The sequence below is a fragment of the Pagrus pagrus genome (genome assembly GCF_965226575.1).
Source record: "Pagrus pagrus genome assembly, chromosome: 24".
Classification (NCBI taxonomy): Eukaryota; Metazoa; Chordata; class Actinopteri; order Spariformes; family Sparidae; genus Pagrus; species Pagrus pagrus.
Genome location: NC_140206.1, coordinates 9,130,701 through 9,152,849, shown reverse-complemented (window position 1 = coordinate 9,152,849; position 22,149 = coordinate 9,130,701). Strand labels below are relative to the sequence as shown.

General features: G+C 40.2%; 1 protein-coding gene across 2 annotated transcripts in view; it reads left to right on the top strand.

Moving 5' to 3' along the window:
- Window positions 1-22,149, top strand: part of dmd (dystrophin) — a 279,023-nt gene that overhangs the window by 93,156 nt on the left and 163,718 nt on the right. For both annotated transcript variants that reach the window (XM_084346660.1, XM_084346659.1), the window contains exons 3-7: window positions 11,229-11,321; window positions 12,724-12,804; window positions 14,047-14,139; window positions 19,054-19,155; window positions 20,957-21,027. In XM_084346660.1, the coding sequence (XP_084202786.1) occupies window positions 11,229-11,321; window positions 12,724-12,804; window positions 14,047-14,139; window positions 19,054-19,155; window positions 20,957-21,027 (440 nt within the window). The remainder of the gene's footprint in view (window positions 1-11,228; window positions 11,322-12,723; window positions 12,805-14,046; window positions 14,140-19,053; window positions 19,156-20,956; window positions 21,028-22,149) is intronic.

Here is a 22,149-nt window from a genome sequence, read left to right as displayed (position 1 = left end):
TAGAAATGTGTCCACACAAAATTCTCCTGAAGCACACACACACACAGACACACACTGATCCAGGTGATGGTGCACTGGAGGGGGGAGGTGCGGTCCGACGGAGGTATGAGCCACCAGGGTGAAATCAAAGTAAACTACACTGACATTCTGGTGTTTTTCAGCTTATCTGAACAGTGTTCACTTTCCATGCCGCTGCCCCATTCCTGCTTATATTATGATCGTACAGCATATAAAACACATGTTGAGATGTCAGTCAGAATCATATCGCCCTCGGTCCTCAGATTAGCTCCGACTTTACATAAATACACGTTCTGTTGGTCAGCTTACCTGTGCTGAACAATGCAGGCCCTTAAAGTCAACCGTGTGTCTGAAGTTCACATCATCATTTGCTCTGCTGATCCATGTCTACACTTCAGCCCACGACCAGCATCACCTCAAAGGTGGCAAACAGGAATTTGTGGCAACTTTGAATCTAAATGCTAATTGAAGTTGTACTGCATGTAATGGTTTGAGTTTGGCAGACCAACACCGCCATCAGATTTTGCTTTGTTTTCACACAACATGAGCTCAGAAACCATGATTCAGCTGCCGCCCTGAAACAGTGCGCAGATGGTTGTCCTTTATTTTAACTCACATTTTTATCCTTGATAATGGCATAGCTCAAACAATAACAATATTGGTCTGTAGGTCTGTTGGTTCACCACTTTGGTACAGACTTAAATATCCCAACAATTACTGAATTAATTGGCACAAAATTTGGCATAGCCATTCTTGTTCCCCTAAGGAAGACTTACATTACATTAAATTGCATTAACATTTCATTTAGCGCTATTACCATCTCCTCGGGACTGTGATAAGGCATCCCTGACAGCAAATTTCAAAGCTGCTGTAATTGAACAATCTTTGTCTTTTAAGTGGAGAGCCCAAAAAACAACTTGTGGAAATAACTGCGACTGAAAGACATTTTTATGATCGCCTCTGTGACTAAGTGGAATCCCACATGGAAGCCCATGTAGAGATTACCACTTATGAAACATTATCTGTCCAGTGAGGTTGTTATTCACACTGTTAAGCACAGATCAACAGCGACTCACTGATACCTTACTGGTTTAATTCTAGTTTCTCCTCCTCTTCTTTTTTTGTATTTATAAGATAAGCAAAGTCTACACAAAACGTACCCTCCAGGGATATTGTCTCATGGTAATTTACCAATCCTATATTAGACCTCTTCTTGCTTTTGTGCGAGGACAATATATATGATAATGTAAATATATTCTTATTGTTTATTTCACCTTGAGGTGTTTGTGTTGGATGGTCATGCACAGAATTATCTATCTTCCCTTGGAAGCAGTTTTTTTTTCTTCCTCGGTGGCACAAATCAATTAGCTTCACTTCTTTAGTTTCACCTTCTTTTTGTTCTAATTGTCTCAGAAATGAAGAGAATCCAACCACCTCAAGGTAAGATTTTAAGGTTTTATATTGTGGATGACATGTTCTTTTTAGTTGCACAACAAAAGCAAGAAACGATGTGTGAAATCTTGTGATTTAGCCATGAGTCACCTAATCTGGAAAATATGCATTTGGAGGCGATGAGAGCGTCTGAAATCTGTTGAACTGTGATCTAAAGGACACACACAAAACACCATGATAAATGTTGCTGCTTAAAGTCATGTAAAAATGTGCCTGGAGACAACAATTAGCAATATCCTTGACTGTAAAATCACTGTGTATGTGTGTGTTTTGCTCAGTGCAGAGTGTGAGTCTGTCTGCACTTGTAGCTCACAGAGAGAGACTGCGAAACGCTCAGAGATATGAATTAAATAGATACGTTTCACAGCTTCCTGCCTGTGAAATTGCTGATAGCATTCTGCAGTGCAGCTCACCTCTGTAGATCATCTTAGTTTACATCTTGTCAGAAGGAACTTTAAAGCTGTCTTATTTGTTTTCTTTGTTTTTTTATGGTTAGAAAGCTGTTCTGTAAAGGTTCTGTAGTATTAGATAAACAGCCCTCCATCCCATTTGCCTGCTTGTTCATACGTCCCAGAGGTAGATGAAAGCTGGGGTGCAGAAAATAACCACCTCTTGTTTCAATATTTTTTGTTGGAAGAATACATTTAGCTTGCCTCCAGTCTACGCTTACATATACACGTCTGTGTTCCTGTCCGGAAACAAGGTTTTCTCAAAACAATATGAGTGTGCTGATGTTTTTGCAGGAGATTGAACGACCTCAAGCTAGTCAAGTTTTTCAAAAGACTGAGGTCAAGCTGCCAAAAGAGGAAAACAAGATGTGCAAGAAAGAAATGTTTTTGTTTGTGCTCCCATCAAAATGTTAAAATGACTAGTGTTTCTTTAAAAATACATCATCTACCTCTTCTCCAACATTAAAAATCCACAATCTCTGAAAATGCAAATATTGTTTGAATCAAAAGTTTAACTCCTAAAACAAAATGTCTCCTCCTTCATTGAAAAGTCTATTCTCACTGTATGTGGACTTCAAGTTTCCATATCATCCTTGTGTACAACACATAAAACTGGATAGGTTGATTGCCAGTGACTCCCAAAATGACGTATCCACGTTCCCAAAAACTGACCGCTGCAGCATAATATTGTCGTACAGGACCTTGGTTGTGCTGTCACAGTTTGGTTAGGTTTAGGCTCTAAACTGCTTGGTTTGGTTTAGGCTCTAAACTGCTTGGTTTGGTTTAGGCTCTAAACTGCTTGGTTTGGTTTAGGCTCTAAACTACTTGGTTTGGTTTAGGCTCTAAACTGCTTTGTTAGGTTTAGGCTCTAAACTGCTTGGTTTGGTTTAGGCTCTAAACTGCTTTGTTAGGTTTAGGCTCTAAACTGCTTGGTTTGGTTTAGGCTCTAAACTGCTTGGTTAGGTTTAGGCTCTAAACTACTTGGTTTGGTTTAGGCTCTAAACTACTTGGTTTGGTTCAGGAACTAAAACTACTTTTTAAAGTTTAGGCTCTAAACTACGTGGTTAGGTTTAGGAAACGATCATGTTGTTGCTTACCTTGCTCTGTCAACACAAACACAGATGGAAAATGTCCTGAAGTCTTTTTTAAATTATCCAGTTGGTTCACGCTTAGCAGCCCTCTTGGCTAGCTGTCACACCACCACAATCACCTACTAGTCCTGAAAGTCAGCTAATGTCCATGTAATGTGAATGTGATATGACACTGTATTGACATTGTACTTCAGAAACCTACAATACCAACATTTTGTTCTGGCGACTGTCCCAACGCACGCTATAGATTAGGGCACACGTGATTGCATACAGTTGATTGCTTTGAATTAGGAGTGACTTAATCCAGTAAATCAATCAACATTTAAGATCATGTTCATCACAGTCGATGGGTTGGTGAGCCATGCTCTATACACAATCTGTCAAGTAGGCTACAGTACACAGCGCCCAATAGAAAACGCATAGTGTCTTAATTATATTTTCCTTAGAGGCAAGCCAACTCTCCTATCCTGGAATACTGCCTGGCCTTGGGTTAGCTGTTGTTTCAATTAGCTTGTGACAATTTAATTAAATGTTATTTTAATTTGATTAAATATAGACCCTGGGGGCTTTTAGGGCCCAAGTGCCTGGACTTAAACGTTGCAATGTCCATAACTCTGTAATTCATTTCTGTTATGCTAATACATTTTCATTCAGTCAGACAGCTGATGTTTTCTGTCACTAACCAAAAGTAGCTGTGACTCACAGCACTCATCCATTCATCTGCCACTGGCTCCTGCCAGCAAAAACAAGTAAATGTGTCACATCGACTGTTATGTCAGACACTTCCTAGAGTGAAAATACGTGGTCGGTAGGAAGGCTGAAAGAGATGCAATTTGCTGTTGGCTGTTTACCAAATCACCAAAATGCAAGGTTGTCTTTCTTTAAACTGTCTCCTGTCCTCAGATCAGATTGTGCGACTGGCGTGCCATCTTTTGTGGCATCTTTCCTCTTTGTGATGAAGTCACCCAAGAGGACCTGTTAGAAAATTCAATTACAGAAGCTGACATCTTTAAACACATCTAGTTTTGATTTGTATTCATAGCTGATGGTGGGTTTCTGTCTGACATGGTGGACTTTTAAGTTTTTGTCTAAGCTGTAGGGATAAAATAAATGTCAGTGCATTAAAATGAACAATGACACAGACATTAGACATCAGCAGAACAATCTTTACATTGGTGGCAGAAGGATATTCATCTGTAAATCTGTTCAGAAATCACAGAAAAGTTGAGCTTTTAATATCAAATTTGTTCTTTTTCTTCTATTTTAAAGTAATCCACTTGATTGTTGCCTGTGCAATACAAACAGGAACTGCTGGTATCCAAAGCAGCATGACTTCCAAGGATGTGATGTCTCACCTCTGTGTGATAAATGTTGATCAGCTGAAGACACTCTTTCACATTGTTACACACTCTACCCCATGCTGCTGCTATACTTCTCGATAGTTGTTTTTTGGTGCAATATCACAATATCAGCTCGTAGAACCAGAACAACCTTTTGTAATATTGTGAGTTCCTGGAAATATGATGCAATTTAATGAACTGTTTTATCTCTCGAGGAGAGTTTTCTTTATTATTGCTGATGTTCTGTCATGCTTGTTTTGTTTTTGTTTTTCTATGTGTTGTTGCTTCTTATAATGACTAGGCATTTTCATAAACTTTCCCTGTTGTGCAGTGCAGATAAAGTAAACCAACATTGCTGAAATCATACAATATTGTTTGATTAATTTAGGTTCATAGTTTCAAATTCGTTTTTCATATTTTGTGAGCAGAAGAACTTATGAATACACATGAGTGGCATAGATGTCAGCAGAAAGCAACCAAACAGTGTCAAGTTTATGCATTTTCTAACAACTTCTAGTTTAGATCCTATCCACTTCCAGTATCACTCTGAATACCCATATTGTGAAGTAAACAGATACAGATGGTAGCTTATTGTCACGCCCCTACTAAACCCAACAGGCTGTCCAACACAGAGCCAAAGCATCCCTAGACGCACTTTGGACAGCCTACACATATTTTAGTAGGTCTCATGATTGTTATTTTCATCTTTTTTATTAAAGTTGTCCACTTCGCAGCTGCCGTATGTGATCATAAACAGAATCTCTTTAGGGGTTTAGACTTTTGGTCAAAATAAAAACAAACACTTTGAAAATCACTCTGGGATCCAGGACATTTTTATTAGTGCTTTTCACTATTTTCTGCCACCTCCTAGGTTAAATTATGAAGAACAAAAAGTGGCATATTCATCTATAATGACTAACTGTTAGTCACAGACCTATATTGTGTCTTTGAACATGTTATTTGATGTCACTGATGGGTGTAGATTATGAGTTTCAAACTCAGTTTCATCCTGGTCCACATCAGCATCATGGTTGCCCTTAAAGTGCCTTTTTTAAAAATGTTGTTTTATTGTATTTGCACACATGAGATAGCATATAATCAGATAGTTAAAAGACAAGAGATGTGTCAGGAGAGAAGGTCAGGAAGCCATCAGACAGCAGATCTCCCCTAAATAACAAGCAAACAAAAACAAAACTATAAAATTAACATAACATAATTTGGGAAAATACAATGTACAAGAAAAAGATAGACTTCATGAATTAAATGTGATGAGTTTCCTTTTAAAGGACTATATAAACCCATAATTAATCGGTATTTGTTGTCGTATTAAATAATTGCATCTGAATTTGATTATTAGTGGCCTCTGTTATAAATTAAAAATGTATTCAAGCTGTGAAAGTCTAGTTTCAAAGAAGTAAAACCGGCTTGTCTCCACCACTGGCGGCCCCATGGAGTCGGGGCTCTATGGCCCTCACTGATACAATTGTTGGCATCCCACTCCAACAGCACCCCTACAGCTCTTTACTAGCAGCCCACATAAAATGAGGCACTGGGCCTTACGTTTGACACCAGTGGTGTTGATACTTTAATTACATAGCATGAGAAACAAGAATCTGCAACACAAGTGGTTGCAGTAGCTTGCGGCTGGTGAGTGTGGGTGATGATTGCCAGGACACCACAAAAAGCAGCTATACTTACTTGGCCTAAGCTGTAATCTACAGCAGAGTTGATAGTCAAGTGCAGTGTACCCTCGCTTACACAGGCATTGGAATAAATGAATAAACTTTATTCCCCCACATCTGTCTGTCACGTTCCAGACTACATGTCCTTATCACAGATGTAATATTTATTTTTTCTTTATTTATAGAAATTTAAGTGGTAACCTCGCAATGACACAACCCATTAAAGGTGAGAAAAGACCAACTGTCCTTCGTCTGAAGGACACAAAATGATTCATCTGTGTGTCTGAAGAGAAGTTGTGGAAAGATTGCAATACTAATACACACACACACACACGCAGAAATGAGTCAGAGGAGTAAGTTTGGCATTCCGGTCACATGCTAGTGGAGGTGATTGTACTCGTAGCCATCACTGTTTGCTGAAAATGAAAAGGAGCTTGTGTGTGTGAGGGTTTATAGCGATCAATTCTGCCCTATACACACTATAGTCAGTCAGTGGAGTAGTAGGGGTGTGTGTTTGTATTTGTGTGTGGATGTAAATCCCAGTTTGTGTTGGAAGGAGATGAAAAGATACATTTGTGCTAAAACAAATCAGGGCTGAGTGCGCTTCAGGAGCAGCCTGTGATTTCACACTTATTTGTTGGCAGATGTAGGGAACAGGCTGCCCTTCATGTTACCCCAAATACTACAGTCTCCGTGTTTCGGTACATCAAGAAGGGTTTATTTTTATTATTTATTCATTTTTGGAACAATCAGCACTCACAGCAACAGACTGTAAAGTGAGCTACAGTGGCTTGAACTTATCACCTTATCTGATATTGTGTTACTTGCAAATAGCACATGATGATGAGGTTGGTTATCAAGCTCGCACATGGCAGACCAGATAGCAGAACGTCATAGTAATAAAGTCTTGATGAAACAAAGGCATGAATCTGGATGGATCTCTGCACCAGCCATGGACAGAAAAGGCTTAATTTAAGCTATGTTGCATAAGTGGAAAAAAGTGACGTTGAGGGAAGAATCAAACGAAACACCAGAGATTCTGGGCTTTTAATCTCGCACTTGTCAAGAATCATTGTAACAGGGCCAGGGCCAATGACCGGCAACTTAGTTTCATCTGAATTTAAGAGCATGAAATGACATGCCATCCAGGATTTCATAGCAGATAAACAGGCCTCTACAGTATGAGTTTGAGCATGATCGTCTGCCTCATGCTCAAACACATACAACTGAGTATCATCAGCGTAGCAGTGAAATTGTTCTCTCTGACAGATAAAAAGAAACAAAAAAACCTGTATAAAATGCTAAAACAGGTTGCGATACTTGAGTGGCCCTTAATATACCTGGGCGGACCACCCAAGTAACATCTATGTGTGTATGTATATATATATATATATATATATATATATGTAAAGAGAAAAACAGAGGGCCAAGAACAGAGGTACGATTTTAACCATGCGAGAGCCCGAGAGCCAGGCCAGAAGCCAACAAAATTATGCTTTTCAAAATAATGATAGCATAACTAAACATTAAAAACACTATGTAAATTCCTAATTTCTGTCAAGGAACCTAAAGAAGAGGAAAGGGTTATTATGTCACTGACTCTTTCTTTGATGCCACACTGTGGTGATAGTTGCATTGAAGTCTATGGGAGATGCATGGAGAAACAAACTAAAAACCAACGTATCTATGATGTATGACTTCTGATAAAGAAATGCCTCCACAAAATCAAAGAACGCTCTTCAGTTTCTGCACCACAGTTCCTCTTTAAAACTTTCCTGTGTTTGTTCCCCCTGATCAGTGACTGATTCCAGTCCATGCAACACACACTGTGCAGTTGGTATACAAGTATTGGATGTTCTGTACTGTCTTGTTCCAGGAGCAAATTACGGATGATTTTCTTTTTGTTCTTTTTTTTTTTTTTTTAGCAAAAAAGCAATATTTGTTAAAAGGATTTATTGCCAGAGGGTTGCTCCAGCATCTACAATTTAAATTTTTAATCAACTGTGAATAACTCCTCCATTTGCATTATATATTTCATTGTGTGAAAAATCAAGCAACTTTCAATATTCATGCTGGTACTTTAAAGCATACTTAATTAAGTCATTTTCACTGGAAACACAACACAATCCCAGCATGGCCACAGATTATAGAAGCATCCATTATTTGATTGGATTTAATGTGTTTCAGGGGTTTGCTACAGCAGCAGCAGTGGGTTGTTCTCAACAAAGAAAAGAAAACCTTGGTATAAATCAGTCAATCCCTCAAGTGTAGCACCTAGAAAACATTTTCAACTGTAGATCCAAAGAAATATATGTCGCAGTACAGCCTGAGGATATAGAAATGGATATAAAAACATTATTCGGATCTGAACAGCTTCTGAATTTCTTTGCAGTAAATCTTGATTTACCCAATGTTAGACAAACGTCGCACCACTTCTTCTCAGAGCTGTAACTCTGCCTGATAAGAGCAGACAACATCAGTGCTGATCAAGGTTGAACATGTTTAGAAATAATCAGAACAGTGCTTTGTACTACTGAAGATCTGGCTCTGGGTCGTCAGCAGATTCAGACTTTTTTTCCTTTTGTATCAGTGTTATTTAGGGGATTGTTTCATGTAGCGTGACAAGGACTGTGCGCTGCAGGCAGACAGGCTTTGGGATAAAAATAAAGATTACATAGTCAGGGCTCCAGACTAACTTTTCCACTAGTAACTATGAACATTTTAGGAGCACCAGCACAATATTTTGGAGCACCATGGGTCTTTGGATTGGTTATCATAAAGCAGCCTCTTGTGTCAGAGTGCTGCGACTTCACTGAAGTAAATGCCACTGAGTTATATTGTTGTCATAATAGGTCATATGTCAATGTTCTTCTGTGCAACTCCCCGTCCAGCTCATCTTGTTTAATGGTACTTGAGAGTCTTTGGATCGAAGGACACCAGAAAGTGCTGCGTTCTGCCTTGTTTCTAGAGCCATGAAATCAGCAAGACCAAAAGAAAACATTTGGAATTGATTAGCTGTAAAATCAATAAAACATCTACTCTCGATCGAGTCTTTTGAGCGGCAACCTCGTCTCAGCGTGTGCACACTTCTGATGATTCCTCAGTTATAAGTACAGACCGGTTTCTGAGGGTTCAAGTGGTTCCTCTGAGAGCTGCAATTACGGGAACATCAATTCTGCCCAGAGAACGGCCGAAGAACTGTTTTTATTGTTGGAGTGTGCTGGGAAATATGAAGGAGGGCGTCGCTAAATGGACAAGAGAGAGATTTTTAACAGGTGTGAGTGGGCAGGAAGGAGAAAGAGCCTCTGTTTGTTTACGTGTCTGTTCTGTTTTCCCAGTGTGGTAATATTAAAATGTGCATATGCTTGTTTTTGGCCTTGTTTCCCCGTTCTTTTATCTGTGATCATCTGTGGTTTCTTCACTTATCACCTACGCCCACACGCAGTCAACAAGCCATTCAAGTAATACATCTCCTCCCAACACACACACACGCGCGGCGTGGAGAATGACTCAATAACAGCGAGTCTCGGGATGATGCCGAGAGGCGTAGGTCGAGGGCAGAGAGGGATGGAAAAAAGAGGCAGAGGGAGAAAAATAAGAGAGTGAGTGTGTGTGTGGGAGAGAGAGAGCAGAGGAAGACAGGGAATTGTGAGAAAATGAGACACTGATAGGACGAGGTTGTTTCTCGGAAGATTGATAACTGAATTTCTTTATTGTAGAAAAGTGTTTTTTTTTTCACTTTTCAACCTATATTGTGTTTATTTCTTCAGTTCTGGCTCATTTCTACTATTTTCCTTTTCCGTCCTTTTCTGTCTCACTGCTGGCGGTAATGCATTTTAGATGCAGGAGTGGGGGGGACATGGCGGGATTGTTGTAATAATGCATGATCGATGCAAGAAGAGAGATTTCTGCCACAGTAACGAGGACGGTAATAATGCAGGAAAGATTCACGATGTCATTTGTACATGATGCTGCAGGAAAAAACACAAAGGAGAGAAGCTTTTCTTTAAAGAAGCCTGTCTTCCCTTTGCTTAGTTAGTGTCTGTGTCCTTGCCCCTCTCCTGTCTTCGCCAATTCCTCTCATAGTTTCTCATAATTACTTACTTCAGTGGGCTTTTTCTCCATTTTCAAATAATATCATTGCGCCGCTCACCATGCTAAATCAAGTGTTGCCTAAAAATTAGTCCAGATTAGCTGATCTTAAATCTGTTATGACACCTCTAATAAGCTGTGTGCATATGAAGGTCATTTGCAATATCCAAGTTAAATTGAAGTAATTGATCAGATTTAAGTTAAGAGCCGCGGCCCCCTGGAGGCTACTGAGGCGAAAATATATGTGAGGAATAATGGGAGAATGAAAGTTTTGCGTAGAGTGATTCTTCAGTAACATTTGCTCAAATCTGTCATCTCGGGCAGTGATGCCAGATTGGCTGCGTTGGGCTACTTTTTATGTAATTGTGTGGGTAGAAAATGATTTGGGCGGATAATTGTGGTGATTTTTGTACCATTTTGGCGCCTTCCACCAACAAAAAGGCAGGCTTTATTAGTTCACTGGGCTCATTTTGACACATTAGTAACTGATAACCTCCTTAATGGCTGATTCTGATGACTGACTGGAATAAAAGTCTGGCAAAAGCTTATATCTGAAATATATTTTACTGAAGCTCCCTGCCATTTTGACTGTATATTTATATTTTATTAGCTGAAGAAGCACCCTAATTCCTCCTTCCCGGCTGCCGTGAAGGCTCAGCAAAGATTGTCACTGTATTCGGCCTGTAGCATTTTCCATGTGAAGTAACTGCGAGCTTGTAATCCTGGACTTATCGGCACTGATAAAGAGCAACCTCTTGGGTATTAGCTGCTATCTTCACATTTAACGCAGGGCTGGTTTTGTGATTACTCAAGAGATGTCTCACTATACTCCCAACAACTCTGACGTAGGTTTTTCGGCAAATGAAGAGCAGAGTCTCCCGTGTGAGGACTGAACCTTTGACATTTACACGGAACGAGTAAATTGACCTCATATCACCTCCCGCAGTTGTTGCTCTCATTCGAGGTTTGGCTGTTTCTCTGCAGAAAAATGATCCGACACGCTCGCAGTCTGCAGGAATCTGTTCTCCCAGAGTGTTGCACATTGTATGTTTCACTTTAATATCCTCAGATAAATTGACAATTGTGTGCGTATCTGTGTTTTAGACAAGGAAACCGCCCGTGGAGGATCTGTTCTCAGACCTGTGTGATGGACGACGCCTGCTGGAGCTGCTGGAGGGGCTGTCAGGACACGAGCTGGTATGAATACGCGCACGCAAACACAGGGGCGTGCTGTATAAACAGGCACAAACACACACATATCCACAAACAGAGAGAACAAACCCGACGCCAGAGTCATGCCAGACTTTTAACTCAGTGTTGCTCTCTGTCATCAGAAGAGGGTAGTATGGAGAAGAAGGTCCAGTGCAGATGGCAGCTGCCTTTAAGGGAAACAGTAGTCCAATAGGCATGGTTTGACCTGATAGTTGTTCTGGAGATTTTTTATTTTCTGTTTCACTTGTACATTAGCAGCTGAAGTGTTTTTCTACTACTGAGGCAATATAAATAATGGAACCACTTGGAAACCAACGTTGCCAAAGTGCTACCCCAAAAGGGCCCATTACCTGAGGCGCGAATAGCAAAGATTCATGAAATGGTATTAAAAACAACACAAATTTGGGAAATAATTAGTTGATAATAAGTCCTGTCTGCCGCTAAATCTCATATTCAGCACCTTGAACAGCCGCTGCTGAAGGCTGATTAACTTTTATTGTAACCGAACACATAATTATTTCAAATTGGTTTCAGTTATCAGCCTTGTTACTCAGGATCCTGCAGCCAGGTCAAGTCACATTTAGCAGAGAAGAGGGTGGAAAGTAAAAGGCAGAAGGTTCTGGGTAAACAAAGATATTTGGCATATGACCGGTGGTAGACGGGGTGGATGGGTTATCTGAAAAGGTGGCGTGGGGTGCACATGAGACAGCAATATAGTTGGAAACAAATGAGATATGCGGTACACAATGCTTTACCCCACAGGCAAGTTGTTACCACTGCACAAGTTTCACATCGCTGCTTTATGTCCCATATCCCACACTGTAAACGCTGCATTAACCTCAGCTTAACCTTAAACTAACCATTTTCCTGACCTCAATGCTGAAATCATTACTTGAGGAAAGAATAACGGGGATTGAAGTGCCAAAGCGCCAGGAATAAAAAAAAACCTAAACATATCCGTCGTCCCCACACACAAACACCGGCACATCCCACAGTCTTAATCAAACTTCCACTCCCACCTTGTTTTCTTGTCTCCCCTCCAGCTCTCTTCACCTCCTCCACTCTGTCTGTTTTGCTGGAACGTCTCCCTCTCTCTCCCTCTTTTGCCGTTTTGCTTTTCTCTTTCATCCTTTCTCTACCTCTTTCCACCACCTGTCTCTCCCCACTTCTATCTCGTGAAGAGACATTATCATCCGTGTCCTTTGTTTGATTCTATCGCCTTCTTGTAATGGCACACACACACACACACACACGAATGCCCACTTTTATTGTAATGTGGCTGTTTGTAGCGCTCATGGATGCCCCTGAGCAAGGTCTGTTTATGCCTCAGTAATCTCCTCTGTCTGGTGTTTTGTGTGTGTGTGTGTGTGTGTGTGTGTGTGTGTAGGTGAGGTTGGAGAGAGGATTCACGCGTGTTCACTCGCTCAACAATGTCAACCGCGCTCTGCAGATCTTGCAGAAGAACAATGTGAGTACACGTGCACGCCGATACGCATTTCCCTTTTATCCCGGTGTGATTATGTGTGTGAGTTAAATATATGGGTTCATTAATAAACATTAAATAAAGCAGCGGTTGGGCGACACAAGTGCTTAAATTAAACTGCCTTCCAGGTTTCTCTCCATCTCCTTTCAAACCTTGTTTCCTTGTACCTCTACCCTCGTCTCTTTTACCAAGAAAAACACATACCTCTATCTCTTTTATGCTATTGTCTCTCTTCTGTGTACATGTTTTTTGTCTGGCTCTTTTACAGCAATTCTTCTATTGTCTTGCTTCTCCTCTGGCTTGTTCTCCATTTTCCTCTCACGCTGCCGTGTATCATTTCTATTCCATACATAGGAGGAAGTTATTTTAGACCAGATAAGTGTATAAATATGGTTTTAAAATCTGCATTTGTGTCGCAGATAATGCAATGATAAGTTATTCACGTGCCTCCATAAGGTTTAGCAAATAATACTTGGGGCAGTGGTTTCCTAGCCTGGGTTGCAGGACCTGCCAAAGGACCCAGAGATAAGGAGGTCACAAGAAGAAATGAGACACATAAAACATATTTATTATTACAGCGATATCTTGTATAAAAGGACCCAGGACCCCCAAGGAGGACAAGTTCATTTAAGGCGTATCCAACTCCCTTTCGCTGGTTAAAGGTGTGCAATCTGGTTGCAAAGTAAGGCACAAGGCGCAAAGGAGTTGTATTTAGACTCTTAATTACTCTGGTGTGTTTTGGGCCTAACATAAATTAAACCAGTCAGAGTGTCATCTCCCATTCCCTTTAAGAGACAGGTGCGCCAGGACCTGGCCCATTGCTATTTAAGCTGTGGTCCTCGTCTTTGTTGAGGGACAGGCACTCTGTTCGACTGCAAATGAGCAAATATTAAGCTGAGGAGGAGGATGTACCCGCATTGTTAACCCGCCTATGTAGGCACATCTGAATATACCAAAAATAGCCAAAAAAGAAGAAAAACAAATTCATCAGTACAGTTATCACTTTTACAATCAGGCCTATGCACATAGCTTCAACATGTAGACAAATCTAAAGTACAGTTGCAAATGTCCACATGAAGTGTAAAACCTGTAAAACAAGTATACAAGACACTGCTTCATTTCAAACAAAGGTTGGAAACCACCAAGTTTGAAGAAGCGAGGGCACTGGCTTGTATTTTGTAAAATAAACTAGTATTAACATCGGCCTGTCTCTTGTCCCTCCTCCAGGTTGAATTGGTGAATATCGGAGCGGCAGACATCGTTGATGGGAATCACAAACTGATTCTCGGGCTCATCTGGAGCATCATTCTCCACTGGCAGGTGTGTGTGTGCACATGCGTGTGCGCGTCTCTGTCGGTGTTTATGGGCAACACGAGTTTTCATATTTTAGTAACACCTCCTATATTAAGTTTGACTATTTTTTGCAGGAGATCCTCAGCGTGTACTTCAGAAAGCTGTTTCTGTTCTGACTGAATGCTTTGCTATCAACCTTGACCTTAATGAGTATTCACTGAGTCGCACAAAACCCTGGTAAAACAGGAAATAGAGGTGTGCAGTGTCCCTGAACTCAAAATTGTGTGTTTCCATCTCACTGTGTAATTACACTGTATTCAATGGAACCCATTTAGAGTGCCGCACAAAGTTTTATAGTGAGGATAAACAAGATAAAATGAGTAAAACGGCTGCGCTCGTGATGACAAGGTGATCAAATACACAGCTTCCTCACCAGGAAGCGTCACTTTAAGCTGAAATTGCCTTTTGTCTGTGACGCACAAGCTGAATCTGCTACAACATAGATGGCTTATGTACATCGCTCCTGTCTATTGCTGTGGTTGGTATTGCTTCCTGCAATACTCAATTTCATTTCAGATCACAAGAACAAAATGCTGCACATTATTCTTCTGTGTCCGTCTGAATCTTTTCCTCCTTGATATTTGGAGTGTGCACTGTTTCATGGATTGAAGCTGTCAAGGTGAAGGTAGCAGTCGGATTGCAGGGAACTCAAAAGGCAAAAATAATTATAGAAAGCTGCAAGAAAAGAAAAGAAAAGTTTCCCTGCGAGGCAGGAAAACACATTGAAGGTAACAAAAATGTTCCATTGGAAAAAAAAATATCAAGTTATCTCATTCACCAACACATCAGTAACCTTCCAATCACTGCGTCTCTCTATCCTCATAATAAATACCACTTTTTTTTATTTATACACTTTTTCATATTTAAATAATTCACTACAACATCTGGAATATTTCACTCCTTGATTTCTGACGCTGTTATTCTTTCTTTCATCACATACTACCTTACATACAGTATAATCGCTTTTTCATAGATGTTATTTCAAAGTGTATACAACTCAGTTACCTAAAATGCACGTTTGATGCTTTCATATCTCATTAATAGCAAATCTTTTAGTTCGGGGACCTAAATCTCCTGCAGCTTTTCATCTAACAGCCCCTTTCTTGTTTAATTACTCCCACAGATCGTATAAAAGTACTTGCTAGCATTTCCTGGGATTGGCCTACTTCAAAATAAGAGTCACCTTGTGTTACGCCAGTTAAATGCTTAAGTACTAGAGTAGGTAGTAGAATATTTGTATATAAAATCATCTCCAACCATATCATTTAATTGATATTGTAAATGTTGAGTGTATTTTCAATGTGATGAAGAATCTTATATACTCCTGATTTTCCATCGCCATCATATTTGCTCTTATTTATTTATGACCAGAAAACTTGAGCGAGCACAGGTGAGATATCCAACACTATAACTCTGGAGAAAAGTACATCAAGCAGCCACATTAATGCGAGTGCAAAAACAGTGCAAGGTGCTCCAGAGTTTCCTTTAATGTTCTTTTTTTTCATGATGTCTTGTTCCCTCCTGGTTTTTTTTTTCTCCCCCCGCTGCCTTTCATCTTTCTGCCAATTTATAGAAAAACATTCTGCCTCCGCCCTCCTCTGTTGGCTACCTCTCCCCTTAATCTGTATTTAAAGTTCAAAATCTGTGTCAGGATGGACTCCAACTTCATGTGAAGCCAAGTTTTAATAGCTTAAATTAAAATACGTTTTAATTGTATTTCATTCCTCATTAAGTTGGATAGAGGCTAATGTCTCAATCACACTAGTTTTGGCATAGACTTAATGACGCGATTAATAGCAAAACACAATTCTATAATGAGGTGTGTGTGTGTGTGTGTGTGTGTGTGTGTGGCATGATCGTGGGCAGCATATGTGTGCGTTTGTGTATGTAATGTGTGTGAATGAGACTGTCAAAGGCTGCTACGCCCTGGAGGTTATCGCTTGCTTGTGTGTGGGCACGTATGCCAGTCTGTGAGTACTTCTGTGTGTGTGTGTGTGTGTGTGTGTGAGTGTGTGTGTGTGTCATTGTGAGTGTGAGTGTGTGTCTACAGCAGTCTTTGTCAAAGCGCCCCTCCAATTAAAGTGGAAATGCATGCAGTGACCTACTCCCAAATGAGTCCCTTTTTACCCGGCAGGCCACATTCTATGAGGAATCGCTAACAAACCTGTGTGTGTGTGTGTGTGGGTGTGGGTGTGTGTGTGTGTGTGTGTGTGTGTGTGTGTGTGTGTGTGTGTGTGTGTGTGTCCTTGCTGGGAATTCACCTCAGCACCAAATTACACCGAACTCTATTAATAGGTTTAGTTGCACATCGTGTGTTAGTGTGTACCTTTGAGTGTGTATAAGCATAAATGACTCTTGCCTGCTTTTTTTTTGCTCTTTTACCTTGGAGTGTAACTGTGTGTGTGTGTGTGTGTGTGTGTGTGTGTGTGTGTGTGTGTGTAAATGGCTGTTTTAACTATTTTTTTGACTAGGTTGAGGCTTAAAAGTCTTTTTTTTGGCATCTTGTCTTTCAGAACTCTGTTCAGCCTTTGCTCAGATCCCTGCTAACACTCATTGCACTGCCTTGTTGCATGAATGAGTGTGTGTGTGTGTGTGCGTGTGTGTGTGTGTGTTTGAGTGTAGGAGTGCAGAACGCATGGAGAAGGAAGCAGAAGAGGAGAGTTGAGTGGTATAAGAGAGTAGGAGCACAGATTCTTGGGAAAAAGAGAAAAAGAAGAGTGGAGGGAAACAAAAACTCGCCTTTTTCGTGCACTCACATACACAATATATGTGTGTGAGAGTGCATATGCGGCAGATAGAAAGGTGAGGGTAAGATATGCATAAGCAATGCACAACCGGGCAGTGAAAAGTGTAACATCTCCCTCTCTTTTCTCTCTCTCTCCCCCCTGAGCCCTGAACAAGTGCTCCAAAACTGTCAGTCACAACTGCCAAAAACTCCAGCCTGTGAGGATGCAACCACATCCACACACCGGCTTATGCATGGATATGTGTGTGTACACAAGTGTCCTTTGACTGAGTTCATGCTGCCATGCGGAGGTACCTGTGTGTATGTGCGCGCGCAGGTGGGTGTGTGTGGAGATGCAAAGCATCCTCTGACAGGCCGTGTCGAAAGTTTGCTAGAAAGCAGCAGATTTTTTTTAAAAAGGTCTCTTTATGGTAATTTTACATCGCCCGGCTTCGTATTAGCATGGATTTCAATATCTGTTATTCCGTCCGTCAGGGTAGTTCTTTGAAAAGAGTTTTTGCGTGTGTGTGAATGTGCTGTGAAAGAGAGTGGTTATGGGTGTGTTTGATGGTAACTGCTAACAGTAGCCAACAGCTAACTGTGAATTTCTGTCCTTTCTAGGTGGATATTGGGTTCAAACAGGCATATTTGCGTGTATTTTGCAACCTAGCTGTCCCTTTGCAATTCACTAAAAGTCCTCAGAATGACAAAGTACCCTCGATTGCAGGCCTCAAATTTGCACACACACTGCATTGGCCAATAGTCCAAGTTTCAGTTAGTATTTAGGTCCATCTGACCATCAATATTTTGGTCAAGAGCAGAATACTCTCATGATTGTCATTAAATGTACTATTGCTGACGATATTCCCCACAAGATGATTCTTAATGATCTCAATAACCCCCTGACTTGACTCATCTAGTGCCTCCATTGGTCTTGTGTCCTCTTTGTCAGGATTTATGCAAAATGACCCAAATGCACCAAAGACACCAAGTGAGGCAAGTTGAAAAAAAAAAAAAAAAAAAGTGAGCTTCAATAAGATAAAGCTGAAATCCAAAGAACAATAACTGGCAGGCAATCAAAACAGAAGAAGCAGATGGGGCAAATCCAGAAAAAAAAAACTGATGAGACACTAGGATAAAAGCAGAACTGGGGAACAGATGTTGAAAACGCAGAAGAACAGAACAAAACAACGGTCATTTTCAGCATTTGTTGACAGCGGATCAATCTGAAATATGTCTAGCAGTAGTTTTATTGAGTCTGTGAGAGTAATGACAAAGACGTTTAGCTGTAAGATGAAAAGATATAGGCGACAGGCTGCACATCTCCAACTTCTCAGTGAGGTACCCAACTCCTTTTCCCTCATTAACGTTATCAGGTTTTCTGTTAAAAATTGGGTATTAAGTATTGTAATTAGGCACTTTTGCTTTTTGTTTTGACAGCAATCCTTCACCATAATTGTGTCGGTCAACTCACCTTACTCTTGTTACATAACAACTACCACAGCAAGCCTACACTTATCAAATCTCTTGACAAACCGTCCAACAGTTGGCAAGATTTTACTCAAAAACAAGACTGCAATCTCACAGGAGAGAAAGATTTAACAACATCATGATTCATCCTCAGGGGACCATGATTTTCAGTCCATCCAATAGTTTCTCAGATGTTGTAGTCTGGATCAAAGTGTCATCTCCTTGAGCTTTGAGCATTGTAGAAAAAAAAAGAAATATAAAATTGTCCATTTTCATGAAAGAAATTGAACATAGCCTTGTTCTCCAGAGGTGAAGCCCTTTGCGTTATTAATGAGGTTTCCTGTCACCGCACTCTCAAGACTAACTTTCAGCTTTGTACACAGGACATCAATAGCTGGATTTCCATTAAATTTGCCACAGATAACAATGCTCCCTAGAAGATAGAGGGATGACTAAAAGAATGTCCCTTTAATCATCCCTCTGAACAAAATGTCAACTTTGCACACTAAATATGCAACTGATAAAGCTTGTTCTTGTGTCCTGGAGGATGAAACCGTTTTTCTTTTTAATGATCCCAATTTACTTTCCTCTAGAGACCTCCACGGGACACACTCCAAATGTGTAGTCCCTTAGTAAGTTGGAGTCAGATCATTTATTCCATCCAAATACTTTAACTTTGTGTGCAGGTAAAGGATGTGATGAAGGATGTGATGGCGGGCCTACAGCAGACCAACAGTGAGAAGATTCTGCTGAGTTGGGTTCGTCAGAACACACGCCAGTATCCTCAGGTCTGTACCTTTTACATCTTCATTGAGTACTTTTGTTGTTGTTTCTTCTGTGTTTTCAGGAAATTCTAGCCCTGTGACATCATAAATAACCATTGACTTATTAATGTAAATGTAGAGTCTTTTTCCTTTTAAGCAGAAGGTTCAAATCTAATGAGTACAACAGTGAAATGACGCCTTTCTTCATTTTATTTTTAGTGGTAGAGAATGTTTTTACCCCTGCCAAAGACCTTCTGTTATTTTTATTTTTTTATGTTGTCTGACTATCTGTCTGACTGGATATCTCAAACCCCTCATGAACAGATTTTCATGAAATTTGTTGGACAGATAGGCTGTGAGCCAAGAAATAATGGATTAGGATTTGGTGGTGATCCAGATCTGGGATTACTGCCATCAGATGATTATCATTTTTATAGCCCTGAGTATGAAACTAAAAGACAGAGATACTTGAGCCTTACTCCTAAAAAAATATGTTGTCAGGGTGAAAAAAAGATTTCAATTAACCTTAAAATTTCAGCAGTTGGGATGAGTCTAGTTTTTCTCCATTTTTTAATTTGGTTTCTTTTGGCTTGGATTCTTCTCTATTGTATTGACATCTCTAAGCTAAATTGGTTGGAGCACTCACAACAACTTTTGGATAACATTTTATAGCTTCTATTGCCCAAATCGCTTGGGATGTCTCCCTGTACACAACTTTGAAGTAAGGTTTTTATTTTCCAATTAGGAATAACTGATCTACTGAATTACATATTACTCATGAGTGCATTGCAATAACATGATGACATGATGAGGGTGGTGTCCTTTTAATCACCTTTCTAAAACCAACAAAAGCGGAAGCTAAAGTCGTTTTAAAAGTGTGTCTGTCGCCCCTGATGTAAGCTTCTAACATTAACACGTCTGACCATCTTACTTCCACTGCCAAGTAGCATACTATGAGCTAACTACTAACTCATGCATGTGTGAGCTGACCAATCAGAGCAGACTGGGTACTCGGAGGAGGGGCCTTAAAGAGACAGGAGCTAAAACGTTTCAGACAAACAGGGCATACAGTGCCCAAAGTACAATTATGAACCTGAAAAATGAGCAAAATATGTGTCCTTTAACATTTTTAATTAACATTAAAAAAAACATTTTAATTAAACTTGCTTCGCCCTGCAATAAATGAACATGTCTATTGCACAGATCATTAATATCTACTTGTATCCCTGCGTGTGCTTCTGTCCTTTAGCATGGCAAGTATGTACCCATTGTGTCCACATTTAAGACCTTTTACAGGGTCAGTCGACTGTAAAAATTAAAAGGGAGGTTTTCAGTTAGTTTTCATCCAAATCACAGGGTTTGTTCATATAATTTTGCGATTTCAGCCGTCACAATGAACAATCTTTGCTAGAGAGGCCTTTCTTCTTCTTTTGGTTACTTCTGTTTAAAACAGAACACTCACTGTACAAACTTTGACGGTAATCTGCCACTGTTGCCAGTGTAAACTTTGTGTTTTTCCACAAATTGGAAAGCTTGACAGGTATAGCAGCAGGGGGGTGAGGTTAAGTGAACAGTCAGTCGACTCTGCAGTACTTCCCGAGCTCCATACTGCTTTGTATTACATTAGAAACCCATTTTTAGCCTCGGTAGTCTGTCATTCCATGTATTAAAAGCTCTGACTGGCAATTTGAGAGAGAAAAGATGTCTTCAATCTAATATCTACCTATGAAAATGGAAACCAGTGCCGGGGCGATGGTCTTTCAATAGTGGGTGTCATCCTGCATTCATAGGTTGGCCCTTTAATATCCATTATCTCTGTCCTCAGGTCAACGTGGTTAACTTCTCCAGTAGCTGGAATGATGGATTGGCCTTCAATGCCCTCATCCACAGCCACAGGTACAGTAAAATGTCTAGTGTGTGTGTGTGTGTCTGCAGAGACATAGAAAGAAAATAAAGCAGTAGACACAGAGGAGGACTGAACAGACAAGGGAATGTCGAAGGTGCACGGAGGGAGACGCAGTCAGGGATTTATTTAGCTGCCTAAATTGTGCTCTTGTTCACACTTTTTATTAAATAGAGATACTTTGAGGTGGAAAATGAGCCCATTACTACGACGTACTTAGAAAAAGAACAAAAAGGAAATAGAAAGAGAAAGGCAAAGAGACTATGAATATGTCAGGTGCTGCCAGCTAGCACCCAGCTGGCTATTAGTGATGCACTGTGAGAGGAAGCCAACTAGATGAATGACATAGTCTTCATTTAAAGCTAATGAGTTAATGCGTGGACATGGAGGAAGCTGCCAATGAGCTGAGCTGCGAGTGCTGCTGCCAGTAATGTGTCGGATCCTTTCAGTTCTTTATTTTTGTGGTTGCCATCTTCTTACTATGATAAAGTCTCTCTGGAGTCATTTGTACAAAGTACGTTTCAGTTATCACCCCTCATATTTTTTAAAACCGTCGACAAACCTCATTGTAGACAACATTGTGGACTCTTCTGACAGTTATGGCGCAAAACAATCATGAGTAATAACTGTCTGAAATCTCAATTTACTGGTAGAACACGAGTTCAGAAACAGGTATTATGAAGTATACCAACAGTTATCAGAAAATTATCAGACATTGTGAGTCACCTCAGAGTGCAGTGGTCTGTGAATTAAAATGTACATTGTGCTAATAAACGTCCTGTTATTTACTGTTTGCCAAGTTAAAATAATTTCAGTTATTTCAAATGCATAAGGTGCCTGTCCAATCCAATTGATTCAGCATCCTCTAAAACTTCTAAATTGACTAAAAGTTCATCAAAATCTGTCCAATAGGAGTTTAAATATGGCGCTTTTTAAAAATTTGATAATGTCAACAACCCTCCAAACCGCTCCTTTATTGTTTAAATTGTCCAAGCAGTTACTGAAATATTGTTCCTGATTAAAAGTGCAATAAGTAAGAATTAAGCAACTTGTTGCTCAAAACTACAAATGAATTGGGGGCAGCACATCGCCAGTTTAACCGCTATTCCTGCAAA